Source organism: Coffea eugenioides, chromosome 11 (assembly GCF_003713205.1).
Source record: "Coffea eugenioides isolate CCC68of chromosome 11, Ceug_1.0, whole genome shotgun sequence".
Classification (NCBI taxonomy): domain Eukaryota; kingdom Viridiplantae; phylum Streptophyta; class Magnoliopsida; order Gentianales; family Rubiaceae; genus Coffea; species Coffea eugenioides.
Window position 1 is genome coordinate 6,062,708 of NC_040045.1, and position 26,139 is coordinate 6,088,846.

The 26,139-nt window shown below is 37.4% G+C and overlaps 1 protein-coding gene and 1 long non-coding RNA gene across 2 annotated transcripts; one reads left to right on the forward strand and one right to left on the reverse strand.

Annotated features, from left to right (window-relative positions):
• Positions 1-1,489: 1,489 nt before the first annotated feature.
• On the reverse strand, positions 1,490-4,195 carry LOC113754161. Its single transcript, XR_003465139.1, has 3 exons — positions 3,946-4,195; positions 2,396-2,473; positions 1,490-1,665 (listed from the first exon to the last, which is right to left on the reverse strand). It is a non-coding gene; the product is annotated as an uncharacterized LOC113754161 (long non-coding RNA).
• Positions 4,196-20,737: 16,542 nt separating this feature from the next.
• LOC113754138 (ankyrin repeat-containing protein BDA1-like) lies at positions 20,738-23,203 on the forward strand. Its single transcript, XM_027298487.1, has 2 exons — positions 20,738-21,353; positions 22,288-23,203. Exons 1-2 carry the CDS (start codon positions 20,853-20,855, stop codon positions 23,092-23,094), a joined length of 1,308 nt encoding a protein of 435 aa, XP_027154288.1. The 5' UTR covers positions 20,738-20,852; the 3' UTR covers positions 23,095-23,203.
• The last annotated feature ends 2,936 nt before the right edge of the window (positions 23,204-26,139 follow it).

Consider the following 26,139-nt stretch of genomic DNA (forward strand, 5'->3'; position numbering starts at 1 on the left):
TATAGAAGTATATGCAAGCAGGATACAAAAAGCCTCACGGCGCGCACCACCCTTCCTAAGTCCATAGTTAAACCAAAGGGTCCAAATATCACTAATTTCAATCAGATCACATGCCTTTACGAAATTAGATCCAATCAAACCATAACACAAGCTAAAACCAAAGGTTATCCATTCGAAATTCAAAATCTTTAATAAGCAAGCCACCAGCCAGAGCACCATCATCTCCAAGAATAACCAGTCTTAGGGTTTTATAGTTAAAGCCTCAAGCTCCAAGTTCAAACCCAAGAAATAGGTACAACTTGCTAACTTAGGTGTCAAATGGAAACCAAGTCAATTCACACTAACTTTGTGCTCTTGAATGCGGTTACTCTATATCTCAAAGTTCCCTCAGTCCGTACACCTAAAGATAGGCTCACTCTTCTTGAAAACCAAGAATTTTAAAACATAAGAAGAGTATTTAAAGTAACCAAAAATCTTATCAAGTTTAAGATTTACATTATAAAAACATAAGTTCACCATTCTTCCGAAAACTCAAGATATTTTTTTTTTTTTTTTTTTGTAAAGCATAGACAAATTCAAGTGTGAGAATACACCAGTATACAATCAAGGGGGAAAAACTTAGTTTAGAAAATTTTAACCTTGTATCAGCCCATCATATACGAAATTCAACAAACTCATCAGTTATTCACAAATTTTCAGATTGAAATTCAAGTAAAATTCACATATTTACCAAAATCGGAAAATTATACATACTTAAGCATATACATATCATTTCCAATCATCGTTTGAAAATAAAACTAGTACATCCTCGTTTTTCTTTAGAATTTCAAAGCAGAAATTCTCTAGGAGGTAAATGGGCGGGAAAATACATTTTATTCCTTTGAAACTCTTTTATCTTGGTTCAAAATCACCATATATGGAGTTTGACCATCAAATCCCGGTCTCTTATCCTCTATAGCCAGTACTAATAATTGCCTCAATTCTTTCCACACTTACAAGTATAATAATAATTCAAATTCATCCAATCTTTCACTACTAATCCTCATCCCAATTTTTCCTTCAATATAACATCACCTAATTCCTCAATTTTTTTTTTCTACAAGTCCCAAGTAAGAAACTCTCAAATAATCAATTTCTTTAACCCCTAGGATACAATAGGTCCTCATTCACATAATATTCAAATTAATCCCACAGTTAGGCATCCTAAACTTTAAGCCGAGGATACACTACAAGATCTAGAGCCTAAGCTCTGATACCAACTGTGACAGCCCCACCTCCCCATAAAGCGAACCAAAGGGCTCGGCGAACCGCCTGTCCAACTCTCGCCGGGACTCACTACAGTTCTCAATTAAAATACATCACTCACATCCAATAACATAGGGTACAACCTCAAGAATAAACGAAATAACATTTTTCAAACTTAGAACGAGATAAGTTACATTACAAATCTCAAGTAAGGGTATCATTCCCCGAATAAGATAAAAGTTCTCAGTTCTCAAATAATTACATCAAATACTTATCAAGTGAATCGAATTCAAATTATATATGAGATATCCCTTCAGGCACTAATAACTCAATACAAGCGCTTTCTTTGGCCTCGAGCCCTGTGGGAAAAAATTATTTTTGGGGGTCACTAATTAAGCCTCAGAACTTCCACTTCCAAACCTGTTAAGGAAAACAAATTGGGGTGAGCTAACGCTCAGTGAGGCCAAGGGAAAAACATGCAAGCATGCTAGCAAAGACACAATATAAAGCAATAACTCGAGTAACAAGTAACTGCGAAACGTTAAGCAACTAGGGAATTTAATCACAATAAAAGGATACGGGAGCTCTCAGGAGCTAATCCACGCGCGATCCAAGCTCAGGTAGTTGACCCTCCGTCAACTTTCACAGTTATCCATGTAGAACTCCACTTACTACCTCCAGCCACCATGACACCCTCTTGGATCCGTAACCAAACAAGCATGTAGGTGGTATCACTTAACAAGTATACCTAGCAAGACCCCTTATTTGGATCAAGCTATAACACTTCCCAAGGTTCACCAAGTTTCTCGACCAAGCCCTTGCCGGCTCGAGTTACAAGGCTAGCCAATGGGTTGGGGCGTCCCCCCCATTCACTTTTAGGTCGATGAGACAAAGCTCCTATCGACAAGATTTGGTCATAGCATTGAGACGGGATGAGCGGTACCTCCTACCCTAAAAGGGCATGATACATTCTGCCGCTCAATGCTCACGAAAAACACTTTCATTTGCATTCACATGTAACACGTATCACTTATCAAGCAAGCAATTTCATGAAAGAGAGGACAAGGGCGATAAAGTACGCCCTAGCCTCATTAACTAGCAAGTACAAGAATCATTTCATTTAAACACTTCACATGCACTTGATACTCACCAAGTATCAAAAGTCAAAGTTTGAGAAATTAGCTCTAAGACGCTTCGCCGGGAGTTCCCTCGAAGTCCTCTTGAGATCCTGAAAGTATGCAATAATGCATTGTATCTCAAATTCCAGGCCATACAGTATTCGTGTAAAGAAAAGAAATAGTCAATTTTGACTCCACAATTCAAGTTTCCAAAGTATTTCAGTTCATAAGGAACCGACTTTCAAATGAGGTCTCAAGTGATAGGTGAACTCATGAAAATAGGTTTGAAATGCTCTAAGAGTTGTAAAAATGTAACCTAGGCCCTTAAAAGAACATTTAGGTCCAAATTGGAAATTTTCACTTTTCGAGTCATTCGTGGAAAAATCAGTCCGGAAGTTCGGAAAGTCTAAAATAGAAAATTTTACACCGTCAAAAACTTCATTCGAAGCATAACAACTTTGTAGAAGGTCACTTTCCAAGAATCAAATCAGAAACAAGTCAATTTCTCCAAGAAAGTTTACTATTCATTGAAGATAGGTCAAAACAGTCCAAGTTTTTCCAATAATTTTGGAATTTCGCTAAAAATCATAGAATCAAAACCAGCCTTTGAAATTTGATATGCATGTAAAGTTCCAATCCAGGTTTCAAATGAAAAAAATGGAACTCGATTCCGATGTTCCTAGCTCAAGAAATAAAAAGTTGAAGTTCGCTAAAATTCCTGGACTGTTGGCCTATTTTCCAGATTTAATGCACTTCGCTAATTAGGCCGTATCTCACTCGATTCTCAGTGAAATTGAAAACGGTTGGTGGTGTTAGAAACTAGGTTCACAAGGATATATTTATGCAGAAGAAATCATTTCCAAAATCCAGACATAAGCGGTTCAAAATCAAGCAACAAAATGGATTTTCTGGACAGTCTCGGATGAACAGTAATAAACAGGCAGCCAACTTTCAAAACTCGCCACGAATCGCTCGGGACGAACTAGAAAATGAGCTTGGTACCATTTTAAAGCTCTAAGAGTCTACTTTCAAATGCCACAAACGGTACTCAATTTCGATCAACGAGCAAAACGTTATAGCTACACAAATGTTGCTGGTCAGAAAATTCTGGAGCTTGTTCCAGTTTTGCTTCTTTACTTGTAACTCAAAATTTAACCAACCATTTGGGTTGATTTTTGGTAGACAACCACAATACACATAGCACAACATATCTACACCAATTTGGAAGCTCAATTAGCACCAGAAAATTTTCGAAATTACAGGGCAGCAGCAAACAAGAAAGTCGGCAGCAAGTCAGAAATTTCAGACAGTACCTTCTCCAAATTTCTAACTTTCTTCCAACTTCATTCCATCAATCATTCTATATACATGTAACATAGCACAATATCAGCAACCACAACATGCTAATTCATCACATCAGTCACCAATAAACATCCTCAAACCCTCGAGCATGTCATGGAATTGCAAGAACATAATTACTCAACCAATCAACCCAAATTCTACCATAGGTTGCAAACCCATGCTACCTTTGCTCCATTTGAGCTATAATTTTGCAAGATTGAAGTGTGGGTGAGTGAGTTACCTCAAGAACTTAGTTGGACAGCTTTAGGGCAGAAATCTTGACCGAAATTCCTCCAAGAAAACCGATGAACAGCCCCCTCTTCCAAGCTAGGATCAAAGCCCTCTAATGGATGATGAAATTTGGAAGTGGATTGAAGCAAGTTTGTGAGGATTTTGGCTAGATTTTTTTCTTCCCATCTTCGGCCAACTAGAGAGTGACGAGAGGAGAGAGAGTGAAATCAGGTATTGTAATGAAAGTGGAGAGAATTGGTGACTTAATGGTTAAGTCTAAGTGTCAACTCATGCTAGGTCCGTTTAGGGTTTTTGCGTGTCCAATTTTCGCGCTCGTTTGCAACTTTTGTGCACTAAACCTCTGAGGTAATTTCCCTAGTATATTAATAGTACATTACTAGTAGTCTAATATCATGTTCTTAAAATCTCCAATTAATCAAATTAATGTGCTTGTCGGAGCCTTTTCGGCACGCGCGCGTATAAAGGTCAAACTTAAGGGTTTTCTCGTTTGAACTTGAAAATTCAACTTATTCGATTCTAAAACTCTAAAATATGATAATCCAAGTATATATATATAACAATAAAAATCACGATAAGCAATTCATCTTGAATAAATTTGGGCATTAAAATAATATGCGCGTAAAGAACAAATCGGAAAAATTTATTTTCGAGAAATTCATGTACTTTAGTATATTTTTTTTTTATTATTTTTTTTGGGTAACTCGAGTACGAAATATTTTTAAAATGACTAATTTAACAATATTTTGAAATAATAAAATTATGGGTCATCACATCCTCTCCCCCTTAAGAGAAAGTTCAACCAAACCCAACCCAAGGCATAAACTTTAGAGACACATATTGAACACAAAATCTAGAACTTGCATATTAACTATACTTAAGAATCTGATACAAAAGATAAAGAGTTGGAGAAGAGATAACCCATGTCACTTGAGTTTCAACTCCTCCTTCTTCATCTCCATCTTCATCCTAATCTAGCCAATATACAAAAATGGATGAACTATACTAGTCTACACTAAAACTAATCTAATACTCAGAAGATGTAGGAACTACATTTCTGCACTCCAAGTTTCTCCCGTATGTTTCTTCATTCCCTTTTCAATATTTGCTAGCTAGAGAGAATTTGCTATCGAAAAATCTGGCTACGTATGGATGTCCCAGCTTCTCCCTTGTGTCTCTGCATAAAAGGTGGTAGAAAGTCTACTCCTCTCACTTCATAATTTCCTCCACTCAGATTTTGTAAAAAGATGTCAAAGATATGATGTTTCCTTTTGTCTACAACTCATTTGGTCTTCTCTTTTGTTGCAGAAGCATGTGCCACCGATTTCTATCCCTCAAAATAGCTGTAAAAGTTGTGAGAAAGGTAAAGGAAAACGGTTGTGCCACTTGCTGAAGAGAGAGACAGATCCGAGGGGTGAAGATAGATCCGAGCTCGGATCAATGATGATCCGAGACCTTCTCTGATGGATCCAAGCTCGGATCGTTTGTACTCGGATGCACTACTCCAGAAGTACAGACGAGGACTCGGATCGCCCCTTATTCTCACGGATCCGGGCTCGGATCCGTGCTAGTATTTTCCAGTTTTTCACTTCTTTTCCTTTTTCTTCATTTTTGCTCCTAATTTCTTGTGTACTGTATCCTCTGGACAATCCTTACACTTCTTTCAGCTCGTGCATGAATTTCATACATTGATATCCTTCACAATTTCACAAAATTAACGCATTAATCCACTCATTTATCAAGTTTTGAACACTTAAACAATATTTAAGCAATTATCATCAATAGAGTTCAAAACATGCCAAAAGTTCATGCCAAAATTGTACAAAATACACGTTAAATATTCACTTATCAAAAACTTCCAGCAGTTTGGCACAAGAGAGGATATTCCTACTCGCCGTGTGAATGAAGTGAGCGTCTCATCAATGCAAGAGCAGTTGACAGAGTTAGCTTTTGTGGTTCGCCAGATGGCAATGGGGAATGTGCAGCAGGTGAAAGCATGTGGAATTTGCAAGGATGTTAGCCATCCCATTGATGGGTGCCTGATACTACAAGATGATAGCACGACACAAGTTAACATGGCTGGATACACACCCGTGCCCCGTAGACAGTGCGACCCTCATTCCAACACGTACAATCCAGGTTGGAGGAATCATTCGAATTTTAGTTATTGAGGGGGGGGGGTAAGCAAAATTCAACAGCCAGTAAGGGTTCCTAGTGCAGCACCCATCAAGATCTCAATCCTCTTCATCCAATACAGACACATCTTTGGAGGATATGGTCAAGACATTGGTTGCTAACACTGCACAACTTCAAAAAAACACCGTGCAACTTCAACAGAGGACCTAGCAATTTAAGCAGAGGACAGATGCAAGCATACAGGATTTAAGAAATCAGGTGAATCAGCTGACCTCTGCAATAAACCATCCGGAGTTCCAAGGACCAGGAAGGCTACCTTCCCAATCGAAGGTGAATCTAAAGAATGTGAGCACCATGACCCTCAGAAGTGAAAAGAAAATTGAAGGGGCAAAACCTGTAGTTTCGAAGGACAAAAATGAAGGTCAAATTGAAAAGGAGATGGAGGAAGAGGGATTCATTAAAACAACTCCTAAGATAACTTCCAATCTTGTAATTCAAGTTAAATCTAATCCGACTCCCTTTCCTAGTAGGTTAGAGAAATTCAAAAAACAAGATGAAGAAAGGGAGATTTTGAAAGTTTTTTGAAAGGTGGTAATCAATATTTTTTTGTTGAATATGAATAAACAAGTACCAAAGTATAGTAAATTTTTGAAGAGCTTGTGCATCAAGAAGAAGAAATTGAGAGGCGATAAGAGAGTTATGATGGGGGAGAATGTATCAGTAGTGCTACAAAAGAAATTTCCACCAAAATGTGGAGATCCAGTTATGTTCTCTATCCTCTGTCGAATAGGAGCACTAAGATTAGAAAAACCATGATAGATTTAGAAGTCTCAATTAAAATGATGCCCAAGAGTATTTATGACTCCTTAAATCTAGGACCGTTAAAGGAAACTGGCATCATAATTCAATTATATGATCGTACAAATGCATATCCTGATGGATTAGTTGAAGATGTTCTGGTCCAAATTAATGAATTAGTGTTTCTTGCGGACTTTTATGTTCTTGACATGAATGATGAACGCTCTCTTAATCCATCACCTATTATATTAGGGAGACATTTTTTAGTACAACTCGCACAAAAATTGATGTTAATGAGGGTATTTTGACGATGGAATTTGATGGAGAAGTAGCTCATTTTAATATTTTTGATAAAATAAAACATCCCATTAACTCTCAATCTGTATTTGTCATTCATGCTATTAATCTCTTTGTGCAAGAATTTTTTGAGTTTAATTGTAGGGATAAATTCAAAGTTGTTGTGAACAAGTATCATGAGATGAAAGCAATTTATGAGGTGAAAATAGGTAGAAAATTAAAGAAGATGATTACATTCAATGACTATTTGGATCCTGGAGGAATGTCACCGATTGCAAGAAAATTTGAATTGCATCCAGATTGAGAAGTGATGCTTCACATCTAGCCAAAGACGTTAAAGAAAGACGCTTATTGGGAGACAACCGAATTCAATTTTTAGTTTATTTTTATTATTAGTATCATTATATTTATCTTAGATTTTTCATATTTGGTGTGTTTAATTTTCATTTTTACTGTTTAAATGGTCAGAAGACTTCCTCCCGGTAGGACGTGCCCAGGCCTTGAGGGCACGTGATAATGCGCTAATAATCCACTCCACTATCAGAAGCATTTACACTAACATGCCGTGTCCATGCCTACTTACCTGGAGAGGTCATGTTTTGAGTTTGAAGGCTGACAAGGCAACATGATGCATCCGCACCTAGAGGGCAAGTTATAACTCGTAATTAGTCAACTTCATCATTAGAAGAGTTTCAACCAACAAGACGTGCCCACATCTTGTTCCAACGAGGGGGAAGTTAAAAAAAAAAGAGACAAAAGATTTTTTTTTCTTTTTCTTTCTTTCTTTCTTCCCCTTTCTTTTTCCTTTTCTCTTTCCTTTCTATCTCTCTTATTTCTTTCTATCTTTCTTCCCTTTCCATTTTCTTTGCCACAACCGTCCGTCTTTCTTCACCATCGACTGTTGCACCCCAAGGAAGGTCACTGTTGCTATTGGAACAATTCATTCCTCTCCAATTTGCTTCACTATCGGCAATCGTAGCCCCTAAAATTTGTCGGCCGGATTGGTGCACCACTAAAGGATATTTCTCACCTGTATGGACAAGTCCATCAAATGGATGGTCGGTTGGCCAACGTCGAGCTTCACATGTCTTTTGCCTTTCACCTATGGCTGTGCCACAGTCCCCCCTTGATGATCAGGGAAGTTTCGTTGCTCACTTTCTCTACTATTAATTTTTTTTATTTCTTACAGTGGGGACAATGTAAGATTTAGTGTTGCCGGGGGGGAGGGAGTAGTATATTGGTAGTATATTGAAAAAGTGCAAGTGTACGCATTTTTTGTTGAAATTTTATATTCGATTTGGTCGAATTTTATCCAATTTTTGCCAATTTTTGTATATTTCTATGGTTATTCTTGATTAGTGATGGCTAAATTCTCAAATTTGACTATTGCTAAGGTTTTATATGCTAATGGGTCAAGTATGACATAGTTAAGTCTAAGGGTGTTTCTCTGGTAAATATTTGAGATTTTGTGACTTTTGCAATTTTTGGTCAACATTTCTAGGCATTGTAAATATTTGTCTGACACTTTTTCATGTAAATTGGTTCAACCATTAATCTTAGTTTTCATGTTTGGGAAATGAAGCAGGCTTGTTGGTGCTTATTTGAATTACGTTTGGCTATACTTTGCTAGTATCGTTGCCTAGTAACCGAGAGTTTTCATCACAAGTATCGATTTTTGCGTCAAAAAGGGACGATAACTATGAGTATATGGTCCTTTAGCGATGAAAGTTGAGTAACCGGGTTCTTTCATTTGGCAGAAGTTGGAGTTCGCATCAAAAGGTTTGGATGGCTAAGAACTAAGCTTTTTTCCCTAAAAAAAAAAAAGAAAAAAAAATGAGAGTTCAATTATGGGGATATTTAAAAAAAAAGGAAAAAAAGATGAGCTAATAGTGAAAAATGTGCAAGTGTGTGAATAATTGTGTTAGCCTATTGATGAGTTTAATGTTGAGATTTTACTTAATAGTTGAACCGTTTGCTGACGAATGTTGGTTAAATATTTTATATTCTTAGATTGGTTAGCCTGAAATTGGAAGAGTTCTGGGTTTTAAAAGCTAACCGAAGAGATATCCCTTGAAAATTAGCCACTAATGTTTGACATGTGTTTTAAATGTATCTTGGCAATAGATGATTTGAGTGATAGCCATTAGTTGAACATGATTGTTTCATTTGTTATTTCTCATGCTTGAGGACAAGCATGATTTAGCTGTGGGGGGAATTGATAGGGTGCAAATTGTTATTAAATTTATGATTAATTTCCCCTTTTATTCTTACCAAATATTTTTTAATTGTCAGATTCTACTTATATTTGGTGTTTTGTGTTAATTATAGGGCATTGGAATGAAAGGTGCTAAAAAGGGGTAATTTCCCAACAATTGCAATCAAACCCAGACGATTCGGGAATTACGTGCGGAAGTTTCCTAATTCGAGCCAAATACCAAAGAGCCTTTGGTGGAAAATTTAGAAATCATTTTTTTAGTTGTAGGAATTAATTAGGAAACGTGAGACATTATATTTTGCAGTTTCTTTCTTTTATTAAAAAAGATGTTTCATTAGTGGTAGGATACACGAAGTAGGAAACTGGGGAAAAAAAGAAGGCCGAATTCCCGTTGGATTGATACTTCAGCAATCAGTAGAATTGCGAGTGACTAGCCATGAGACTAGTCACTTAGATTAGGTTTTTATCTTCGTTTTGGTTGGCCGCTTGTCTTGAGCTTTCTTTCATAGCATCGCGTTGGCAATTTTCTCAACAATGAAGAACTAATTTCCTTTTTCTAGTCGAGGAGCAACACGGATTTGATTCATCTACATCTGTGAGATCTAATTGTTTTTATCACTTTTTTTTATTCGTTAGTATTCGTATATCTTTTGGCTTAATTTCTTGTGATTATTTTGTTGTTTGAATATGAGGACTCGATATTTAATTCAACTCGATAATCTATTGTCAATTAGGATAGTTGAATTCGTAAATGTTTAATTATCCCAAATAAGTGACGACCAACGTGATTGAGGCCACGTTAGGGAGATATACAATTTAATTTAAATAACCCTGATAGGGCGTTTATTGATTAGAACAGAGCTTTTCTAATTTTAATGTAAGCAAGAAATTAAATTCTACGGGCGTACCTAGGATTGTTTCTTGGTTAGGGAAGTAGTTAACGGGTGTATCTTAACTATCGAGACATTAAGAAAAAATTGGTTATTTATTGCGTGTATGACAACTATAACCTGTTTATTAGCGAATAATTGAGATTATTCTTGTGTCGATGATTAGTTGTATGAACCACTTCTGGAGTTAGTTCCTTGACTAGAGCTTGTTAATCCTTGGTTTAATTTAATTTACTCTTGTTTAATTAGTTTTATTTTCATTAAGTGCTTTATTTTAATTTTAGATCTCCCAAAACCCCTCTTAATTGAATTTGCTTGAAAAGAAACAAACTTTCCTTCTAATCCCTGTAGAAACGACCCTACTTACCATTGTACTCGTTTACATCTTTTAGAGTAGGAATTTATTATTTCACAGTGCGACACCTGTCATAAAATATAAATTCTAATAACATGTACTTGGAAATAGTAGTAGGAGTAGTTTATTTGGAATCAAGCAAGTTCAAGCATCCAGCTCTAAGATTGGAACACCTGCATCAATCACTTTTTTTCTATCTTATATTACACCAACTAAAGAAGGAATCATTGAAAAGGGCACGAAATTAAAGAGAAGCTAAACTAGTGTGATAGCTTAATTAAAGAACGAGTTACAATTAAGAACCTCAAACTAAACAAAATCTAAAGATTTGTTTTTTTTGCACTCAATAAGTATAAATTTTATTACATGGACATGTCTACCACACATATCTAAGGCCCTGTTTGATAACGTACCTCAACACTTATATTTAATGGATTTAGATTTTAATATATTCAGACAGTTTGATAATCAAAAATTAAATATCTGAATTAATTAAGTAGTACTGAATTTTCTAGGCAAAACTTGCTCCCAAAATTAAGTGATAAACTATTCACTTATCACTGAATGTGATATGTACTCAAATGTATTAAATTTAATACTTAATAATTTAATAATTTAATGGATTCAGATTTCAAATTTCAAATTTCAGACATCTGTTTTCAAACTTCAGTTTTACCAAGCGCATCCTAAGCTAATAGGAGACTTTCAATTGGTCATCTTTTGCAACAGCAACATATGTTAATATATAGATGAATTTTGATGGTTAATCTTGATAGCTAAGCGTATTAGTGTAAATCAAGAAACAAAATAATAATTGCTAATTTAACTCCTTGCACAACGATAGTGTATTGAAATCCATATACTAAATAGCCAATAGAAACTGCTAATTTAATTCATAAGAAATTAAAGCTACTAAATGAATCAAAGGACTTCTAAGTAATAATAGCAAAACTAAAGCTGCCATGAGTTGTATCCACTGGTCCAACCACACTCCAATTCCTATTGTATTCTCAAAGTACCCATAACCTTAGACACATTAGCAATGCATTTAAATGAATACAAGGTATTTTAGTAAACACAAGGAAACACATACTGCCATAAGTTGTACCTAAAGCTCAACCACACTCCAAGCACTCACATTCCCAAAATACTCCTATTCTTATGGTTGAAATTTAAATTCATGCTTTCACCAAATTTATACTTCTTCTTACATAGTATAAGGAAAAGCTATCAAATTTTATTGGAGGTGAAGTCCTCATAATTATATTGTATTTACCTTCAAAAACTTCATTAGTGATAAATATCAGGATTGATCACTATAAATTATACAGCGTGTTATTTGCGCAGCAGCAAATACTTTTGGTAGAGGATCAGAATTGCTCAAACGAAAGTACAACAATCCTTTGCAATCGGAAGGCAACGAATTGAAACTACGCTTTGCGGTAACATGAATTACTTAAATTGGAATAGTGGGTAATGGTTCTCCATTAATAACAGAAAGTATTTACAACTCTAATCTGATAGGGTGTTAATTGTTGGTTATTTTATTATTAATCTCCCTTTTTATCCTTACCAAATATTGCTTAATTGTTAATATTTACTCATATTTGGTATCTGGACTTAATTTCAGGAATGAAGCAGAAAACTACCAAAAAGTAGGGACTTGCTCCATAAGTGGGAGACTTCAAGAAGGCTCCATCGACCTGGCCCACAAGGAGAGGAAGAGGGCCCACAAGGAGAGGAAGAGACAGACTGCATTTGCTTGCTGATTAGGAGATTAGAGCTCTACTGGCAATAGGAAACAAGCAATTCGGCAGGGCTCCAATTCTTTTGCTCCTTGACTTCTAATCCGTGGGGACCACTAGATAACTTGAGTCATTGTTGGCTTTAAAAAGGAGGCAAAACGTACAGAGAAGGGGGATCATTCAATAGTTTTAGCTTAGCTCTTAGCATAGTTTAGTTTTATTCTTTCGCATGGTTGTTCTCCATTAATGGAGGACTAACCTCTCAATTCTAGTCAAGGGGACAACTGAAGATTTGGTTCAACAATTACTGTGAGATCTAATTTATTTTAATTGTTTCCTTAATTTATTGATATTTATATGTTTCCTGCTTTTAATTGCTATAGCTCATGTGAGTGATTGAATAGATGCGCAATATTTAATTATTCATATAGGCTATTTTGCTAAATAGGGGTGATTGAATCCGTAATTGTTCGTTATCTCTATCTCAGTAGCAACTGGCGTAATTGGGTTTATGTCAGGGGAATATACGATCTAACTTAAACAAACCCTCGTAGCGTGTTTGTTAGTTAGGATTGGGCCTTTCTAATTCTTAATGCAATCTAGAAATTAAATCCTACGGTCGTACCTAGGGTTATTTTTGGGTTAGAGAAATAGCTAATGGTCGTACCTTAGCTATCGAGAAATTAAGGAAGGGTTGGTTGTTTATCGCGTGCATGACAACTATAACTAATCTATTACTAAATGTTGGAATTATTTCTACATCAATGATCAGTTGCATGAACCATTTCTGAAGTGTATCCTTGGCTAGAGTTTCCCCAATCATTTCTTTTAATTAATTATTTTCTGCAGTTAATTTATTTAGTTAGCATTTAATCCAAAACCCCCCATACTTTGGACTCTAGAAGAAACGAATTATCTCCAGTCCCTGTGGATTCGACCCTGCTCACCGCTATCTACAGAATTAACTTTAGTTTGAGCAGGTTTTATTATTGTACAGGCTTCGACAACCTGTCAATTTTTGGCGCCGTTGCCGGGGACTGGTGCCAGATTGATTTATTTCTTTTTGAGTTCACCTTGTTTTTATTTTCAATTTATTTTTCTCTTATTTTTTTTATGGCTGCTAACATTCCATATTTTGATGATAGACTGGACTTTGTTCCTGAATGGGGTTATGAGAGTCATGTTTTTCCTAATGATCAATGGGCTGTTGCAAATTGTGGAACTTATTTTGACTCAGGTTATTCAACTGACACATGCCCCGCACTTCAAGACAATCTAAGTGCTCCAATTGATACTTTCGGAGATTTTCCACCCCAATATCAAATGCAGTATGACCCTTATTCAAACGGGTATGATCAAGGATGGTGGGATAATTCCAATTTTGATTATGCGACCGGACCAATGGATTTTCAACAGCAAGAGTCTCAGCAATCATCCTCCGTGTCAGGTATGTCTCTTGAAGAAATGATGGGATTACTAATTGCTAATACAAATCGATTTCATCAGGAGACACAAGCGAGTCTAAATCGATTTCATCAGAAGACACAAGCGAGCCTTCGCGACCTGGCGGATCAAATGCGTCAATTGACATCCAGGATAGAGCGATTAGCTTCTCACCGTGAAGAATTGCCCTCACAAATCAATATCAATCTTGAAGGAGATGAGAGTGCAATTATCTGGCCAAATGACATGGAACTGCAAGAGTTTCAAGGGAACGGATTTAAAGATGCAGTTGAAAAGGAAGTTGAAGTGCAAAAAATGAGACTCCAGGATCAACTCATTCAAGTGAATGAATCCAGTGAACAATCTCCAAATGCGGTGACATCCCCTCCACTCCTTCATCACTATTCTCCTGACTCTTACTCTTCAATTCCTATTAATGAAATTGACTTTATTATACCAGACAATTTTGAATTTCATGACAGGAATAAGTTAAGAGTGGCAATGGAAAAATATCTTGAACCGAAGAATGCATGTGATGGAGGAGTGAATGGAGAATGCAAATTATCGTTGACTTGTTTAGCACCATTTACTAGTCCATGGAAGCCCGTAGCTCGTGTGCTCAAAGATTACTCCATCTATGAGGGTTACCAGGATCATATTGAAGGTGAAGCATTGAAGCGAGCCACAAGATTTTATCCTCCATGAACAAGACATAACAATGTCTAGCCAAAGACATTAAAGAAAGGCGCTTTTTGGGAGGCAACCCAAATATTGGTTTCATTATTTTTAGTTGTTCAATTCTTTCGTTCTGTTGTTTCTCATTTGGATAGTAGTTGGTCTTGATATTTTTCTCCATTGTGATTAGGAAGTGAAATCTTGGCGTGCCCACGCAGTGTTTAGGTCTCCTGAGATCAGAGGACGAACACCAATCTTGGCGTGCCCACGCGGTGTTTGGGTCTCTTGAGGTCAGTGGATGTTTTGTAATCTTGGCATGCCCGCGCGGTGTTTGACGACCCAAAACAAAAAAAAAATTTAAAATTTCACATTGAGAAAATTCAAAAATTCAAAAGGCATTTTTTTCTTTTTCTTCAAAAATTCAAATTTTGAAAATTTAAATTCGAAAAAAAAAAAAAAAAAAACATTGAGAAAAAAAACCCAAAAAGAAAAAAAAAATTAAGAATCCAAAGAAAAAAAAAACTATTTTTTTTTTCTCTTTTCTTTTTCTCTCTTTCTTTCTTCTTTTTCTTTCTTTCTTTCTTTCTTTCCTTCTCTTCTTCCCCGCTGCCCTGCTTTCCTTTTCTTTTATTTCTTCTTTCGGCTGCCCTCCATCCTCCGCACACCACCAAGCACGACAGCCCACACAGCGGCGAGCTCACTCCGCGCGTCTCCGCCACCACCACGCGAGCACCACCAGCTTGCCACCCTCTCGACCACCTCCAAGCTCCAAGTTTCCTGTCCTTTTGCGCGCTCAGCTGCTGACTAGCCGCCATCCACCACCGGCTACCCACTTGCCGCACGCCGCTGACCAGCTGCCATCGCCGCCGCCTCCGTTCCAAGCTTCATCCCCGCCACCTCCACTCACCAGCGCCTTTGACCACCGCCTGCCCACGCTCCACAGCCGCGGCCACCACCGCGCGCCACCTCCCTCTTCTCTCTCCCGCGGCCATCATCAGCTCCGCCTCCGCTCACGCCAACCTCCAGTAGCTCCATCGCCACCACCTCCTTGCCGCGCGTCACAACCTGCCCAAAATTGGCAGGTGGAGGTATTCCAATTTCACCTTGATTAGTATTTCTCTGGTCCTTAAATTACTGGATTTTGCACATTTTTTGTGGGTTTTGTGATGGCTGAAGCCAGTAAGTAATTTGGGCATTTTCTGGGTTTCATTATAAGGGTGGAATTACGTTTCTTTGCTGCTCCATTTGGGGGTATTTTCTGGTATTAATTACATTGTTGAGCATTGATTGGGTTTTATCTACTCAAGGCCTCTATTTTCATCTGTGGGGATCACATTTGAGTGGGCCATTTGATTTAGTTCTTCCCTATGCGTGCACCAGTGGTATTGGTTGTGGTGGTTTGCCTAAAATTTATTAATCTTATGCGATTGCCTACCTGATTGACTGCTGGGATTAAACTGTTGTCCGAACTCTGAACTGTGGTTGCTGGAATTGCCTGTTTGCTGGGACTCTTAAATTTCTTAAGGTTTGGTCACTTGAAGTGGGTAATTGAATGACCAATTTGTGACATTCGTTGAGTTTCACTTGCTCCAATTAGTTGAATTCATTGCTCTGTTGGGGTCCCTGTTGGTATCACTTGAGTTCTGCTTTGTTAGTTTCTGTATCGTGCCCCTTTATCTTATTTTGATTAAATTGGAGACCCAGTGCATTGGGTTATGTCCTGCAACTGATTTGCCTAGTCTGATAAAACTGTCATTTGTTTAGGCTCTTGGAGTACTATCTGGTGTTGTTTGTATCTCTTAGTGGATTCGGTTGGCTCTTTGATTTAATTTGTCCCTGTGCGTTTACCAGTGGTACTGGCGTTGGTAATTGTTTAACATTTGTTAATCCTGTGTTATTGGTTGACCAATTGATCGAGTTGTGACTACTGGGCATTTGTGATTGAATCGTTTCTGTCCAACCTGTGATTGAGTTGTTTTGGATAAAGCAGGAGGTCATTTAGGCATTTTCTGGGGGTACTTTTTGGACAGAATTGGGTTTAATTGCTGCCATAGTGGGGAGATTTTCTGCTATTTATTCATTTGTTGGCCGCTTGATTAATTTTTTCCCTGTGACTCACCAGTGGTACTGGTTGAGATCTTTTCCCTATCGTTGTTGCTGCTATTTGAAGATACTTGCTTATTTTAAAGTTTAAGTTCTTGTGATTGAGTCGCTGCCGTTGAATTTAATTCTTTCCTGTCTGTGCACCAGTGGTACTGGTTGCAGTGTTGCTTTCCATTTCTTAATCCTCTGTGCCAGACTACCTATTTGATTCTTGAGTGTTGGTTCCTGAACTGTTGCTGGAGTTACCATTTTCTTGGGTCAATTGCTGATTTTGGCAGGTTGAATTGGGGAATGGACTGTCCAATTGGAGGCAGCTGTTACTATTTTGGGACCAATTGTGTCTATTTTGCTGTGATTTGTGTCTAATTGTGGGTAATTTGCTTGTTAAATTGGGAGGTGCCTATAACGCTTAAATTTGCTTATTGAAGTTAGTTGCCTCTGATTGCCTTGTTTAGGAGCATTTTATCCTTTTGGTTTCCTTTACTAAGCTATTTGGAGCACTTGCTGCATGATTGGACTGCCTTGATTCTGAATTTGACTACATTTGGACCACAGGGGCTCATTGATTGCATTTGTTATTAGTGTTCAGGTATTCGTATAACCTGTGGGTGATTGAATTGTGCCTATTGTTCATTGGGTTGGTTTTAAACAAAAAAATTGTTATTACTTTGAAATTCCTGTTTCCATTATCTGTTGGCAATTGTAGTCCCTTGTGATTAGAGTGACATCTAGAGATCATGGTAAGGCCAAGATCCGCTTCTAGGTTTAGGACACCTAGACACTCGCAGCCTCCTCCTACCCCAGGGGCTGACGAATGGCACCAGCTCCAGATGCGAGTTGAACGACTAGCAACTCGGATGACCCACATTGACGTCAACCTGCATCACATGCGCAGAATTTGGCAGCATTTATGCCCCATGCAGGCCTTGATCCTCAATTTCCACCTGAACCGCCCCTGTTTTGATGACTTCAGGGAAGTACCGTTGCTCCTCTCTTTTCTTCTGTTGTTACATTATCACATTGAGGGCAATGTGTGACTTAGGTGTGGGGGGGTCAGTTTTGGGTGCTAGTATTTTTATTTTTAGTTTCTAAAGGTTTTTCCTTTATTTTTAGTTTGATATTTATCTCCTTTTTCGTTTATTTTCTTTTCTTTTTTTTTCCTAGTGGTTAGTCTTCATATGAATACCAAGTTTGATGCTGGATTGTTGTCTCTAATTCTGCTATTGCCAAGTTTTAGTAATAAAAGGATATCAAGTTGATGTGGTTGAGTTCAGGAACATCTCTCTGGTGAATATCAATAATTGCTTAACTTTTTCAATTTTTGGTTAACTTTTCTAGGCATAGGGAATGATTGTTGGCATTTTTCATGTGAATTGGTCCAATTATTAATTTTAGTTCTCCATGTTTGGAAATTTGAGGCTGACTGCTGTTATTTTTGTGATATTTTCTAGTTATTGTGGTATGTTATCATAAATAAGAGGTGACTGTACTTCACTAGTTGTTACTACTGAGTAACCGGGGATCTTCACCTAAAGTGTTGATTTTCGCGTCAAAAGGTAGTAGTTGCTATGAGTGCATGGTCCCGTAGCAATTAGAGTTGAGTAACCGGGCTCCTCCATCTATCAAATGTTGGAGTTCGCGTCAAAAGGCTCTAAGGGCTATAGACTAAGTCTTTTGTTACTCAAAAAAAAAAAAAAAAAAAAAAAAAAAAAAAAGAAACAAAAACAAAACAAAAAGAAAAAAATAATAAAATAAAGATTGTGTTAGTATGTGAATAAGTCAGCTTGCCAGTTTGTGATCTTAATGTCGAGATTTTGGTTAATAGATGGACCATTTGCTGATAAATGTGAGCAACCATTCCTTTTTCTTAGATTAGTTTGCTTGAAATTGGAGGAGTTGGTAGTTTATATGCTAACCGGAGTGATTTTTCTTGGATCTTGACCTGTGCCGCTTGATATATGATTTTCTTGGTGTCTTGGCAATACGGTAGTTGGAGCAGTAGCCATTGTCAAATTTTGGTGTTCAATTGCTGTTCCCATGCTTGAGGGCAAGCATGATTCAGGTGTGGGGGGAATTGATAGGGTGTTAATTGTTGGTTATTTTATTATTAATCTCCCTTTTTATCCTTACCAAATATTGCTTAATTGTTAATATTTACTCATATTTGGTATCTGGACTTAATTTCAGGAATGAAGCAGAAAACTACCAAAAAGTAGGGACTTGCTCCATAAGTGGGAGACTTCAAGAAGGCTCCATCGACCTGGCCCACAAGGAGAGGAAGAGGGCCCACAAGGAGAGGAAGAGACAGACTGCATTTGCTTGCTGATTAGGAGATTAGAGCTCTACTGGCAATAGGAAACAAGCAATTCGGCAGGGCTCCAATTCTTTTGCTCCTTGACTTCTAATCCGTGGGGACCACTAGATAACTTGAGTCATTGTTGGCTTTAAAAAGGAGGCAAAACGTACAGAGAAGGGGGATCATTCAATAGTTTTAGCTTAGCTCTTAGCATAGTTTAGTTTTATTCTTTCGCATGGTTGTTCTCCATTAATGGAGGACTAACCTCTCAATTCTAGTCAAGGGGACAACTGAAGATTTGGTTCAACAATTACTGTGAGATCTAATTTATTTTAATTGTTTCCTTAATTTATTGATATTTATATGTTTCCTGCTTTTAATTGCTATAGCTCATGTGAGTGATTGAATAGATGCGCAATATTTAATTATTCATATAGGCTATTTTGCTAAATAGGGGTGATTGAATCCGTAATTGTTCGTTATCTCTATCTCAGTAGCAACTGGCGTAATTGGGTTTATGTCAGGGGAATATACGATCTAACTTAAACAAACCCTCGTAGCGTGTTTGTTAGTTAGGATTGGGCCTTTCTAATTCTTAATGCAATCTAGAAATTAAATCCTACGGTCGTACCTAGGGTTATTTTTGGGTTAGAGAAATAGCTAATGGTCGTACCTTAGCTATCGAGAAATTAAGGAAGGGTTGGTTGTTTATCGCGTGCATGACAACTATAACTAATCTATTACTAAATGTTGGAATTATTTCTACATCAATGATCAGTTGCATGAACCATTTCTGAAGTGTATCCTTGGCTAGAGTTTCCCCAATCATTTCTTTTAATTAATTATTTTCTGCAGTTAATTTATTTAGTTAGCATTTAATCCAAAACCCCCCATACTTTGGACTCTAGAAGAAACGAATTATCTCCAGTCCCTGTGGATTCGACCCTGCTCACCGCTATCTACAGAATTAACTTTAGTTTGAGCAGGTTTTATTATTGTACAGGCTTCGACAACCTGTCATAATCCTTGCAAGTGTGACAACAAAATTTAGTGCTAGTCCAAATGATTCGCTCACCATGCAACTTTCAGCCAATTAATCATGTGAAAACGTATCCTCCGCACAAAATATAACCGTTTGGTTCAAATGAATGTTGAAGCCCGCTTCTTTATTTTATATACTTTGTCTAATTAAATTTATTTTTTCAAAAATTTAATACCTGAGTTATATTTTAATGAGTGACTAATGAGTGCGCACTCATTAGATAAACCCTATATTTAGAGGCAATCGAGTCGCTTGGAATATGGTCTTTTGGATGACCAAAAGTTAACCATTTCTTGGAGGTTCAGTAATTGGCTACTAGCAACGTAATTACCCGAACTGTTGAAATACAAGGAACTGGCATATTGTTGGAAGTTGCATTCTTTGAGTGTCCTTAACAGCCATTTTGGACTATAGGTTAGAGGGGATTCAGAAAAGGTTTGGGAATTAGACATTGATAGCAGGCTTAAGGGAGAATTGACCAACAGCAGTGCCTTTCCATCAAAAAGAGTCATTCTAATTAGCAAAGCCACCTACGGGTAGCTTTAACAAGGACAGCTAGCTATTGAGGAACAAGAATTTTATTTTATTAAGTTCCCAAGTAAAGTTAAATTCAAAGATGTCCTTGAGAGTCAGGATGAATATAGGAATATCATCAAAAGTTGTCTAAGGGACATTTTCCTAACCAGTCTTAGTTATCCTTGTTCCTGAATCCTGATTGTCCAAGTAATCCCTTTCTTGAACAGCTGAAGGCCCTTCTGAAGACATTTCTTCTCAAATTGATGTCATTAACCAAGTGCATTTTCCTCTTTTCCTCCGTGGATCCCCACCAAAAACTCTTCCAAAGCCTATCGGTTTTCCTCAAACAAGCCTTTAGGTAAGGGGGCACACTAACTACAACAGCTGGATGGATCTAATGGAGAAAACTCTGTATGATGCTGCTACACAAGGCGACGTTCATAAACTTTCTGAGTTACTTGAAAAAGACCCTCTCATTCTTGATCGAGCAATTTTAAATTCTCCACATAAGACTCCTCTACATGCAGCTGCTTTTCTAGGGCATGTAGAGTTCGTAAAAGAAGTTATGAAGGTGAACTCTTACATGTGTTTACTGCGTGATAAGGCTGGAAGGAACTCTTTACACCTCGCTGCCATGAGCGGCAAACTAGAGGTCTTGAAAGCAATTATTGATTCCACCCCCCAAGCAGTTAGAGAAAAGACAGACGACGGAGGGACCATTCTACATTTGTGTGCCAAGTATGGTCGGCTGGAAGCATTGAAGATGGTTGTCAATGCTATAGATGATCCCGATCCTTTGAATGCTATAGATCATCCCGATCTTTTGAATGCTAAGAATGATGATGGCATGACAATTTTACATATGGCAATAGTCTACAGGCAGACTGAGGTACTTTTTTCATGTTCTTGTTTTTTTTTTTTTTTTTTGGCTCTGACTTTGTCTTTCTTAAGGGGGAAACCACGAAAAATTCACAAATGTCAATAGCATTACACTAAGAATGACTTAGGAATTACAAATGGAGTCCATGTTCACGGTGATCCCTACCTGGGATCTGGCGTCAAATTCATCGGAGTTGAGCCCAACTATCACCCAAGCTCTAAGTGACTCTAAATAGGTTTTCTCAGTCAGTACTTGCAATGAGTTTGGATTGAAGTAAAATGGTCAGAAGAAAAGAGAAAAGATAGGATTTGGTCATTTTCTTATGTTAGGAGTCTAAACTGGATAGGGAAGAAGAGAAATGGATGATGAAATATAAAAGGAAACAAAAACTTGGCCCTTGATTTGTCACGTTTGTCCATCAAAACAAACACCAAAAATAATTCAATTTTTTGAAGATATGCATGATAAATATGTTAATTAATCTCTTCCTCTCCTTGGTTTTTCCGGTACTCCCAAACAACATGAAAAATGTTGTCATTCTTCCTCAACCTTATTTCCTTTCTTAACTGAAACCCTCTTCTTGTATCTCATGCACCCCCAAACTAGGCATAACGTTAAGATTCCAACTGGACTCGAGCTTCACTTACAATCCTACAAGGGAGCAAAGCCAATAAACAAGTTCAAAATCTTTTGCCATAAAAAATGCAACAATGCATTTACTCAAAAACCAACCAAACTTAATTTCTTAGTAAAGCTTAAACCCCAAACCACAATTGCACGAGCTCAAAGCTAATTGGATAAATAATTATTTTTTAAATTTCTTATTTGGTTTGATAATTTCAAATACATCGTACTGATTCTTAGTCTAACAAACAACCGAAAGGATCCACCCTTGATCGATCTAGAATTTAGAACTACATAAACTGATGATTGGGAAATGCAGACGATCAAATACTTGCTTGATGAGGCCAGAGTTGGGGTGAACATCAAGAATGCAAATGGGAAAACAGCTTTAGACCTTTTGTCGGCTCAGGGTAAAATCAGATCCGAAATTCGAAGCTCTCTTCAAAAGTCCGAAGCCTTAAGAGGCGTGGACGTTCTTAATGGAGAACAGACGTTCCGGACGCTGATGGCAAAGAACAGAAAAACTATTATGGTAGTGGCTTCGCTCATAGCAACTATGGCTTTTCAAGTTGTGGTGAACCCTCCAGGAGGGGTATGGCAAGATGACTTATCGGAAGGACCTAATCCACATAAAATAGGAGAAGCCGTCATAGCCAAGACTCATCCCGCGCTCTGCCGGCGTCTGATTCGGGCAGCTAGCACAGCATTTGTTTCGTCCTTGACCACAGTTGTATTGCTCATGGACGAGTCGAGGTTTACTAGAAGTAGCATGGTCTCGCTCGTGGTTTTACTTCGTATTATGTCGGTGGCAATTATGAGCCTACTTTTAACGTATGCTATATCACTTGTTACGGTTGTACCAAAAGACATTAGAGGTAAGTTGAGTGAGACAGATGTGATTGTGCTTATTGTGGTCATGGCGTGGAGCACTACAATTTCCTATGACTCCTATTATATCTGGCATCTGATCAAAAACTGGCGGACTATAGTCATGCCACCCGTTATGTCTGCTATTCGGGAGGGAAGAACTCTAAATATTGCAGATCTCCAGAGGGAAATTTACCTGAGGGCTCTAGTAATCCAACAGCCGGGGGGCCATGGAGTGGATGCTCGACCAGCCGCGTAGCTTCCTTGGGTTTTAATGCCAAAAAAAAAAGCCTTGAAGATCTCATAGCCTGTTTAAATTGCAAGTTTTTATATTTTTTGTGAAAAAATATGCTAAAGTATATGTGAAATAAAAAGATAACTCGAAAATCTGTCAAGAGAATATTTTTAAAAAATTTTTGTGATATTTGTTAGAGAAGTTGAAGTTTGGGAAATTGTAATGCATTTCTCATAATAATATAAAAGGAATTGTGCACATATGCCCTTATTTATAATAATTGTAATGTATTTCTCACAATATATATTACCTTGAATCTAGACTCGTCTATATAAAGAAATTCCTAACTGATGCTAATAGACTAGTTGATAAACTAATATCCATATTAACATGTTTACACTAAAGTCCCCTCAAACTTAAGGTGGTTGTAAAGAAACTAGCTTAAGTTTATACTTGAGATCATGAAAACAATCAGAGGAAAATTTTTGATGCAGAGATCAGCCATTCGATCCAATGAAGGAATAGAAGAGGGGCATAATATACCACGAAAAAGATATTGCTGCATAAAATCGCAATCAATCTTAATATATTTGGTGCGGTCATGAAAACCAGCGTTGCTTGGATAGCACCATGATTATCAAAATGGACAGTAATAGGAGATGAGTGAGTAACACCTATGTCTTCAAGTAATCAATGAAGCCAAACTAGCCCTTCTAATGTCAGTTAAAATTCGACATTCAGCTTTAAAACTAAATCTGGTTGTGACTGTCTATTTCTTTCTATGATAAGAAAACAAAGAATCACCTAACAAGTAAAAGACTGTAGTAGAATGATGATTAGTAGGATCGCCAGCCTAATCAGCATCAGAGTAAACATGAAGTTGAAGAGTTAGATGGGCTGAGAAATGGAGACCATGAAAAAGTGTAGCTTGAAATAGCGAAGGATTCATATAACAATAGCATAAAGAATAGAACGAGGAGCGCTCATGAACTAATTGATGATATGAACAGTATAAATAATGTCAGGCTATGTAATAGTCAGGAAGACAAGACTACCAACTATTTGAGAGCATCGCATACGGCCGTCCAATAAAGTGCCATCTAGAGGAGTACGATGAGTATTTGCCTCAATTGGAGTTGAAATAGCCTTACTATCTGTTAAGCCAGTAAAAAGCCAAAAGATCAGAAGCATATTTAACCTGAGACAAGTAGTAACTAATAGTATCTAAAGATACATCAAGACCTAGAAAATAATTAAGAAAGTCAAGATCCTTCATTTCAAATTGTTCAATGAGAGATTACCTAAGCTATTAAACACCATCCAAATCATCACCTGTAATAATCATTTCTTGTAAGTGGAGTAACACCAAAAACATTTATTAATAGGCTTGGCTTAATGCAGAATTTACCAACGCATAAATCCAAATGGAATTAGAATCTTTTTCTCCTATCTTCAACAATGATCATCAAAGTAATCACATTACGGCTATGGCCCGGCAAAAGGATCATGCCTCGTTTTTGGGGCTTGCTCTCCTAATACGCTCCTTATCAACACGTTTCGAGACACGTAGCACGTTTGCCCAAGGATCTAGCGAGGTTGTCCAACGCTTGGATTGCGGAACCTAAAACCAAGACGGACGACACAATTTGATTGAAGGTGGTAGAACCATGACTCCAATCGAGGTGAATACTCAAGTGGATAGGTCGGATGAACAATCAAGGACAAGCACGAGATTGCTCAAGAAGCCTTGCCAAAAGCAAGTAGAGGATCGAGTTTCTCACACCAGAGAGAATCGAAAACAATGAATTTTATTGATAAAACGTCTAACCCTCAACTCGTACAAAGTAACCCTTTATATAGACTCACGACTAAGAAACCCTAATGCTAGGTGGGAAAGGGAAAGGGAGGTTCGGCCATCGTTTGAACTAGGTGGGCCGAATCCATGACTCAACTAGTAATTAATCTAAACAATGACTTGACAACTCAAGATTATGAAGGCCCAACAGTTGGCCGATTCTACTCAGGGGACCCGTGGACTCTACTTGACTCTTCATGGGTTTGGATCAATGTGTAGACAACTCGCTTAGCAACTTCCAAGCCTTCAATGTCTCTATGAAAGCCTTGAGTCAAGGCCGCCATCCGTGCACACATCATCTCCTCCTAGTCTTCAATGGCATATTTGCCACGGATGGATTAATCATGGATTCGGGATCTCACAAGTTATGTCTGGCACAATTTCATACAAGTTTGTCCCTAATGTAAATAAGTAGAATTTTTGTATAAATAATTTTATATATCCAAAAGTTGGAGTTTGCTATAGATAAATTGGATTGGTCGATCATGTTTTGACCATCAAACTATTTTTCGTAAGTAATTGGCCACTAAACAATTTAATCAGTAAATCTGTGACCATTTAGTCGATAATTGCTCTTAATTTGTGAATTAGCAGTATACGTGACAAAGTGCGGGGGCAATTTTATGCAATGATTACGTAACCCTATTTCATAGATTAACTGCTAATTTCACATATTAAGAGCAATTATCGATTAAATGGTCATGAATTTACTGATCATATTGTTTAGTGGTCAATTATTGACGAGAAATAGTTTGACGGCCAAAATATGATCCGACCAATAGTTTAGTGGCCGCTGAGATTATTTACCCAATTGAATTTGAATGTAAACAAGTTGGATTCAAGTGTAAATCAAGTACAGTTGATTTCTCATCACTTGGTGTAAATATTTTTTAACATAGTGTAAAAATTAAATACCCCAAATTGCACAAAACGGAACTTGTTATATTCACCTAAAGTGGGTCATAGAATTGCACCATGAGAAAGAACCCTTCAACTTCGCTTCGAGGAAATATGATTGATCTATTTACTACTCTGTTTGCTTGAATTATTAATGCATCAATACACATGCCAGTTATATAAACACAACATAGATGAGATAGAATGTAATGTCGGGATAGAGGATTTGATGCGCTATACGGAGTGATAATGTGTAACAAGGTTTCATTTTCTATTTTTAAGGAGTAATGGCCTGGCAATAATTATGTGGATATATC